The sequence below is a fragment of the Dipodomys merriami genome, unplaced genomic scaffold (assembly GCF_024711535.1).
Source record: "Dipodomys merriami isolate MVZ:Mamm:240054 unplaced genomic scaffold, mDipMer1.0.p SCAF_21, whole genome shotgun sequence".
NCBI lineage: Eukaryota > Metazoa > Chordata > Mammalia > Rodentia > Heteromyidae > Dipodomys > Dipodomys merriami.
The window spans coordinates 18,008,959-18,018,228 of NW_027203493.1; the positions used below are offsets into that span (position 1 = coordinate 18,008,959).

A 9,270-nucleotide genomic window follows, 5' to 3' on the forward strand; every position below is an offset into this window, starting at 1 on the left:
TGGTATTATTTACTAGGGAAAATTAAAGGAAGACTAAGCTGGGGGTCAAGATACTAATGTTTTGGACAAATTATGTTTGAAACACCCATTCAAAATCCAGGTGAAGATGGCAGATGCTAGATATGAAACTACAGATATAATAAACTTCAGTGTAATCTCATGTTTGGTATCTTCACTTCGAGTAAGTAGAGAAAAAAGTAAAAAGTCTGGGCACTGGTGGCACAAGCCTGTAATCCTAGCTACTCAGGAGGCTGAGATCGAGGTCCAAAGCTAGCCTGGGCAGGAAAGTCCATGAGACTCTTATCTCCAATTAGCCACCAGAAAACTGGAATTGAAGCTGTGGCTCTAAGTAGTAGAGCACTAACTTTGAGCAAAAAGAGCTCAAGGATGGTGCACAGACCTAAGTACAAGCCTCATGACCGACTAAAGGAAAAAAAGGAGTAGAAAGGAGGGAAGCCAGGCACAGTGGCCCACACCTGTAATCCTAGCTACTACACAGGAGGCTGAGATCTGAGGACTGAAGTTCAAAACCAGCCTAGGCAGGAAAGTCCCCATGAGACTCCAAAAAGCTATTAAATAGAGCTGTGGCTCAAGTGGTAGAACACTAGCCTTGAGCAAAAAGCTCAAGGACAGCATCCAGGCCCTGAGTTCAAGCCTCAGGACCAACACCCACACACAAAGGATGAAACTGGACTGGGAAGGTGGCTCAGTGGTAGAGTGCTTGCCTTGCATGCATGAGGCCCTGGGTTCGATTCCTCAACACCACATATGCAGAAAAAAAAAAAGCTGGAAGTGGGCACTGTAGCTCAAGTGGTAGAGCGCTAGCCTTGAGGTAAAGAGCTGAGGGACAGTGCCCAGGCCCAGAGTTCAGGCCCACGACTGGACCCTTCCCCCCCAAAAAAAGGATGAAACTAACTTCACATTCCTGAGCACTTCAACGTTTAGAAGCCAAGCAGAAAATGACACCCTGGAGATTGCAACTTCTTTAAGAAGTACAACAGTATCTTTCATGTGTGGAAATGAACTTACCTAAGTATCAGGACTCAAAGATGCTCAGTACGTTTTAGTGACTGAATGAATGTGTGCTATTAATCTTCTCAAGCTTTCAAGAAAGAATGAATACTTGAGGATAAAATAGCAGCACCTCACATCTAGTAGACAGTCAAATATTTGCTTAATAAATGAAAGACAAAACTTGGGACTATGTTTGAGTAGATATTTTTTAGTACTGTTTTGTTGGACATATTTTAATACTACTGTTCCAGAGAGAACACAGAATGAAAGGAGAGAAAGCAAGCAGGTGCCTATGATATATCCCCACACATCTAACCACAGGTATCACAAACACTCAACTCCTGATCTTTTTTTTTTTTTTTTTTTGGGTCCGGTCGTGGGGCCTGAACTCTGGGCCTGAGCATTGTCCCTCAGCTCTTCAGCTCAAGGCTAGCACTCTACCACTTGAGCCATAGTGCCACTTCCAGCTTTTTCTTTTTGCTTATGTGGTGCTGAGGAATCGAATCCAGGGCCTCAGGCATGCATGCAAGGCAAGCACTCTACCACTGAGCCACCTTCCCAGCCCCTCAACTCCTGATCTTGGTCCTATGACGGAGTAAAATGGGAATGGCATTAGAGGCTGCAATAGAAGAATTAGATTTCCAATTTCTACAGAGGAGCAGAGTTCTGGTTTTCATGTCATAATCATGTATTAAAGCTGAGCACTGGTAGCTCATGCCTGTAATCCTACTCAGGAGACTGAGATCTGAGGATCACAGTTCAAAGCCATCCTGGGCAGCGAAGTCAGTAAGGCATTAATCTCTAATTAACTATCTAAAAAACAGAAGTGGAGCTGTGACTCAAGTGGTACTGTGCTAGCTTTAAACAAAAAAGCTCAGGTCCGAGTTCAAGCCCTAGGACTGGCATGTGTGCGCGCGTGCGCACACATGCATGCACACACACACACACAAATGAACAAACCAAACAAAACAGGCTGGGCAATGGTGGCTCATGCCTGTAATCCTAGTTATTCAAGAAGCTGAGATCTGAGGATTACAGTTCGAAGCCAACCTGGCAGGAAGGGAAGAGTGTATGAGACACTTATGTCCAATAAAATTTCAAGAAGTTGGAAGGGAAGCTATGGCTCAAGTGGTAGAATGTTAGACTTGAACAGAAAACTCAAACTAGCACCCAGACCCTAAGTTTAAGCCCCAGGACAAAACACTCTCTCTCTCTCTCTCTCTCTCTCAAACACAGTTAAGCACCAAATCTATGCCAATCACATTAAGTAACTACTAAGTAACAGAAATAATGTAACATAAGTTACTTTAGAAGTTGCAATTCCTCAAAGAACCTCTAAAGGGAAAGACACCTATTACACAAAGGTTATGTAGCTATATAATTCTATTTCTAAGAACAAAATGAAAGTAAAGCAAAATACACTGTGAAAGCATATGCCACTGCACAAAGCAAGTAAGGAAACAGTTGGAAGGCAGTATGTTTCTGACATAAGTTAGGCTGGCAATTGGGAATACAGAGCTATCAGGTGAAAGTAAATGAGAGCATGTATGAAGTCCTTATGACTAAACCTAAAAGTTCAAAAAGGCCATTAAATGCAAGGCCATCTAAGACATATTACAGACTGTAGGAGCAGCCATGAAAAGGTTTTAACTGGTTGTTTTTTTTTGCCGGTCATGAGGCCTGAACTCTGGGTCTGGGCACTGTCCCTCAGCTCTTCAGCTCAAGGCTAGCGCTCTACCACTGGAGCCACAGCGCCACTTCCGGCTTTTTCTGTTTATGTGGTGCTGAGCAATCAAACCCAGGGCCTCATGCTTGCAAGGCATGCACTCTACCGCTGAGCCACCTTCCCAGCCCCATAGCCATGAAAAGGATTTTAGGCAAAGGTGCAACAGGATCAATCTGATGAGTGCATCAACACTCTGGGTTGCTGTGACAATGAACTGAGGGGATATCCCAAAAGAAAAAGTTCCAGGTGAGGGCTCTGAAGGTGGCTCAGTGGTAGAATGCTTGCCTTACATGCATGAGGCCCTGGGTTCAATTCCTCAGTACCACATAAGCAGAAAAAGCCAGAAGTGGTGCTGTGGCTCAAGTGGTAGAGTGCCAGCCTGGAGCTTAGGGACAGTACCCAGGCCCAGAGTTCAAACCCCACGACAAAAAAAGAAAGCAAGAAAGAAAGGAAGGAAGGAAGGAAAAAGAAAGAAAGAAAGAAAAGAGAAGAAAAGAAAAAAGTTGCAAAAGTAATGGTGGCTTAGATCAATGTGGAACAGTGAAAAAGGAAATAACGGGAATTTCAAAACATGTTTTTTTTTTTTTTTTTTTTTTCTTTTTGGGTCTGGTTGTGGGGCCTCAACTCTGGGCCTGGGCGCTGTCCCTCAGCTCTTCAGCTCAAGGCTAGCACTCTACCACTTGAGCCACAGCGCCACTTCCGGCTTTTTTTTCTGCTTATGTGGTGCTGAGGAATTGAACCCAGGGCCTCATGCATGCAAGGCAAGCACTGTACCACTGAGCCACCTTCCCAGCCCCTCAAAACATGTTTTAAAAGCAGTAGGGCTTGAAGACAAGAGAACACAGAACTCCCAGGTTTTTGGACAGAGCAATTAAGTAGCTAGAGGTACGAATGATTCATTAAACAGCAGAGGTGAAATAGGTATGAAAACTGTCCACTATAGAGATAAGTAAAAGATCACAGAGGTATCTATTGCTGGGTTTGTGACCAGGTGCTTAGAAGAGAACTGAGCTGAAAACTCAGCTGTAGGTATAGCACTTGATGGCTCATCCAAAAAAGGTAAAAAGAATACTTACTTCAAAGGACTCACAGAGATTAAATAAATGTATACATGAAATAAAACAGTAGCTACTAAGAACTAGTTACTCAAGAAGTAAATGATACTGGGCACTGGTGGCTCATATCTGTAATCCTAGCTATCTAGGAGGCTGAGATCTGAGAACTGGAGTTCAAAGCCAGCCCAGGCAGGAAAGTCCATGAGACCTTTATTTCCAATTAATCACAGAAAAAGCCAGAAGTGGCACTATGGCTCAAGTGGTAGAGAGCTAGCTTTGAGCAAAAAGGAGTTCAGAGACAGCACCCAAGCCCACAGTTCAAGCCCCAGGACTGGGGGAGAGGGTTGAGGAAGGAAGTGATAACTATTATAATACTGTTTCTATGAGAAAATACTTCCTGAATTCAGCACAAGCTTGTTAGAAACCTTTCACTAATGTGTATATGTTAAGCTTACATGAGACCCTTGGTGGTTCAACCTCCAGCACCACAAAAATAAAACTTATTCAAAACATACTCAAGCAAATACCCTTCATATAGATGCTAAACATCTTTCAAGAAGCTACACATTATTTTGGATTTAGGGGGAAGTGCCTATCACACTCATTATACATTTATACCATCACCAGGAAAAATTTCCATATTAGAAACCCTAAAAACTGGGGCTGGGAAGGTGGGTCAGTGGTAGAGCGCTCACCTTGCATGCATGAGGCCCTGGGTTCAATTCCTCAGCACCACATAAGCATAAAGAAAAAAAAGCCGGAAGTGGCGCTGTGGCTCAAGTGGTAGAGTGCTAACCTTGAGCTGAAGAGCTGAGGGACAGCGCTCAGGCCCAGAGTTCAGGCCCCACGACCAGACCAAAAAAAAAAAAGAAAAAGAAATCCTAAAAACTGGTAGAACACACACACACACACACACACACACACACACACACACACACACACACACCAACACACACACACACACACACACACACACACACACACACACACACACACACACACACACACACACACACACACACACACACACACACACACACACACACACACGACTTCCAGAGTTCAGGCCCCACGACCAGACCAAAAAAAAAAAAAAGAAAAAGAAATCCTAAAAACTGGTAGAACACACACACACACACCAACACATATACACACCAGACTTCTAAGTTAGAAATGTAAAAGACAAATGTAAATCTATTTAATAACAAAAATGTCTTCATTCAATCACTTTCTGGTGCATATTAAATAGAAACATATTTATTATCTCCCTGAGGAAACACCCTGACTCTTTCTGTTCTATGTAAGTATCAAGTAAAGGGGCAACAGGTATACAGTTTCCTACAACACCCAGAGCATTTACAACACCTAAAATAGCTCCCAAAAGGTATGTCCAATGGCAAGGTGATTGGCAAAGGACATGCTCATTTGGCTTCAAAACAGAAAAGCAAAAGCAAATGAAGATTTTCCAGAGCATTTCCAATTAGCAAATACTGGTTGAGAAAAATTCTGGGGCAAAAGATCCCAGTAAGCCTGTAGTTTCTCATTTTTTTTTCAACTGTTAAAACAATAAAACTATCCAATATGATGGAGCTGTTCTATGTTTCAAATTCATGAAAAATTATTCACCATACACTTTCTCAAGGAGTAATGGAAATACACGGCAGGGCTAACAAGTGAGGACATCAACTAGGATGTTAAATCCCATACAACTGAATGTCATTACCATCTGTCAGTTTCTGAACAGGTTACAGGAAACAAGGTGACAGACAAGCTAATTCTTTATGGGTAAGTATCTATATTACATCATCACAGCTAGCACTCATTTGCACCTTCAGAAGAAACTGCCACAAAGGGAAACAAAAACATTCAACTGATAGCATGAATTATGAAAAAGCTTCACGAATGTTTTAAAGATTAAGCTTATGAAATGTAGGCTATTCAACAATTTATGAGTTATATTTCAGATGTTTTTGATGAAACTGAAACCAAAGAGGACAATAATTTGCACATTTTGGAGAATAAGGTACAATCAAAGATTGTGTGCAGCCCTGTACAGATGGCCCGATCTTAACACAACATATTAACAAAGCAAGTTTGTGGGGAGGGGGAAGGCCTGAATTTTCTATGCTATAATTCTGGTGACCCCCACCCAAAATGTTTTTAAAGCAGTGGAGAGAGGTCAACATTTATGAATCATTAACTTCCAATAAACAAAAAAATAGATCTTTTAGATCATGTTACAGCACTCAGGCCCAGAGTTCAAGCCCCACAAAAAAAAAATAGATCACGTGTTCCAAGTGAATTTATTTATTGTTTTCAAACATGTTTGGGAAGTCATTCAGTGTTACTTTGATAAAAATTTTTCGAAAACATGACATGTAGATTTTAAATTCTTGCCACAGAGAAGTATTCTGCTAAAGAAATGCCAGAAATAACCAAGTAGCATTCCAGTTGTTTACCTAACAAAATACTTTTCACTTAAAATATAAAATACACTGCACAATACCTATCATTGCTGTTCACTGAGGAGAAAGTAATTTTAATTTGTAAATTATCATATGCACTGTAAATGCTACTTGAAAGTGATAGTTAAATTGATACCAGAAAAGAAACCAGGGAAGGTATGCCAGCCTTTCATAAAACTCCATCCTCCCTAAAACAAAAATTATGGCTGTTTTTGAAAAGCTTTTGGCATTTCATCATTTAGATCCAAATTAGCAAATCACATTTTTAAATACCCAGTTCTTTTAAACAAAGGACCTGTAATTTTCTTAAGGAGGCTTATTTTCCCTTTCATAGAGCAATTTTTTTTCATTCTTTTACAGTCATCCCTAGATACAATCTAAGACAAAGACCTGCTACTCTTTGCACATCTTTTCCAAATCATGAACGTGGAACATTAAAGACAAAGGTAATCAATCTAGAACACTCTAATGGATAACGTTTAAATTTTTAAAAAAAGTTCACTTCTGTCGTGAAAATAATTAAGAAACCTGATGAGATCAGAAAGACACGAAGCTTCCTGTTGGTAGCTGAGGATGAAGTCATTAAGCCACCAGGATTCCCCCGTCCTTGTAACCCGAAGCTGCACCTACCAGCTTCAGTATTGTTTGGGAGATGTGGCTTTAAAACACCCCGCTCCCGAATCCTCCAAAGCAGACCACGCCTTCCAGTTACCGTTCAAAAGAGATCGTTTCAAAGTGTGGCACAACTAACTACACATTTCCCGCGAGCTTAAAAATCAAACGCAAGTCAACATTTTAGGCTCCCTCAGTCAGGCTGGAGGAAAAGATGAACTCTTGAACCCCACGCTACATAATGAACCTGGGTTCCAGAAACCGAGGCGAGGGGAGAAGCGTGCTCCCGGCTCTCCAACCTTTATGGCATTGGTGACCCCCTTCCTCCCCCAATTCTCAGTCACCCCGAGGTACAGAAAACAAGAGATTCCTTACTTCCTGCTGCTGGTAAAAGAGAGGAAAGCCCAGAACAACTTTGAAAAGCGTGGAAGGGAAATCGCTTCATCTTGGCCACCGCTGCAAACATATGTCACCCAGCCGCAGCTCGGCGTTCGCGCCCGGCCGAGCCCCCCTTCCCCGGCCCCGCGTCCCGGGGGTTCTCCAGCAGCCCAGCCTTCCCGGGTTCCCCAGAGTTGGGGGACCCGACTCGGAGCCTCTTCCCGTCTCACATCCTCCACCCTTCAAGCCGCCAGGAGCCCCCCAAGACCACGTCGTCGACCACCCCGATTCCAATACAATGGAATGTCACTGCCCCGGACTCCCGGGTGCCCCCCTCGGCCCTCCGGAGCCAGACTTGGGTCTCCCGGATCCCGACTTGAGCCCAAACTTCACCACGTGAGAGTGCGGGACCGGGAGGTGACTGAGCCCCACGACTCCCGCCCAGCCCTCCTTCCAGCCACGGTCCCAGACCAGCCCCCCCCCCATCCCCACCCCCGGGCATGCATCCCCGCACGGGACGCCCCGCACCCGGCCGGGACCCCCCGCTGGGCGTCACGCGCGGCCTCTCCCGGGAGGAGGGGGTGAGGGCGAGCGGAGGGTTCCCAATCCGGCCCGGACCCCGGAGCCGCGCTCCACCAAGGCGAAGGCCCCAACCGCATCCCCGGCCTTTCCTGGCCCACCACGACCCCGCCGCCCACCCTCCCTACCTGGCCTTGAGGCTGGGGCTGCCGCCGGCGCCGCTGCAGCCGGGGCTGGAGGCGGCGGCCGGAGCGCGGGGTTCGTAGGCCCAGGCGGGAGCGGGGGGCTGCGCGGCGGCGCTGGAGGCGGCGGCGGGAGCGGCGGGGGGCGCGGGCGGCGGCGGGTCGGCGAAGCCCGGGGTCGCGTAGTTCCTGTCCATGGCGGGGGTGGCGTCGGAGGGCGGGCGGCGGCGGGGGCTCCTCGAGGGCCCAGCGTGAGGGGGGCGGGAAGGGAGGGAGGGGCGGGGGAGGAAGAGGAGGAGGAGGCGGCGGCGGCGGAGGGAGCTGCCCCCTCACATGGCCCTTCGGGGAGGCGGGAGCAGCGCGCAGGCGAGCGGGCGGGCGAGGCGGCGCCGAGCGGCGAGGCCCCAGTTTGGGCGTTAGGGGAGCCGCGGTGCCCGCCGCCCGGACTCGCGGCGGCGGCGGTGGCGGCGGCGGCAGCCGCTGCGCCCCATGTTGGTCGATTTCCCAGGATGCACCTCCCGCCTCTCCTCCCCCCCCCCCAGCCTGCGGCCTCGCCCCGCCTCTCCTCGGCGCCCCGCGCTCGCGGCTCGCGGGTCAGGCGGGAGAGGCCTCGGCCGCCCCGGGGAGCCGGGGAACGATCGCGGCGGAGGAGGGCCAGGTGGGCCGGTCCTGCTGGCCCCGAAAACCCGGGGAGACACCCGCCAGCCAGAACCCGCGATCCGCGCTCGTGGCCCCCTCCCCCGCCCCCCGCGACCCTTCTGGGAAGCCGCCGGGGCCTGGGAAGGGGACGCGGAGCGGAAACCCAGCCTGGGGGGCGGCCGGGGGTGGGGTAGGGTGCGGTGGGATGGGGATCCTTGTTCTGGCTTTGCCTCGGGTTCGCTACGTGACCCTTCCTGGGGTTATTTTGAGGGATTCCAATACTTGGGGCCCAGAACGTGATTTCTCTGCGCCCCAGACCAGAAGCTGGCGGCGGGACGGGCTGTTTGGCAGTTCCGTCCCTCCCTTCCTGCCCCCAGCTCCCCGAGGCCGGAGGACCCCGGCCCTGCTGCTAGGGGAGATTTACATTCAAAGAGATTCAAATTCAAACGTATTATTTTTCCAATCTTTAGTGAAAGGGCCTTTCCCTGGGGCTCTTATTAGCCGTCCCCACCCCCCACCTTGGGGATTTTCTCACTCCGGATTTTAGAATCCATCCCCAGACAAATACCGCCTCTTCATTGATTAATCCTAATATACCATCTGGGTGACTTTAATTAAAAATAAATTTAAACTCACTATGCGTTCTATGCCAAGGTGTTTCTGCTGGAGATTTGGAATCT

At 47.7% G+C, this 9,270-nt stretch overlaps 1 protein-coding gene across 3 annotated transcripts in view; it reads right to left on the reverse strand.

The window, feature by feature from the left end:
• Positions 1-8,270, reverse strand: part of Qser1 (glutamine and serine rich 1) — a 72,821-nt gene extending 64,551 nt beyond the window's left edge. Inside the window, exon 1 of one of the 3 annotated variants that reach the window (XM_070032643.1) lies at positions 7,958-8,269. In XM_070032643.1, the coding sequence (XP_069888744.1) occupies positions 7,958-8,148 (191 nt within the window). In that variant the 5' untranslated portion in view covers positions 8,149-8,269. Of the gene's footprint in view, positions 1-7,957 lie in introns of all 3 variants that reach the window. The other 2 variants (XM_070032645.1, XM_070032644.1) reach the window with 2 other exon arrangements.
• Between the last annotated feature and the right edge of the window lie 1,000 nt (positions 8,271-9,270).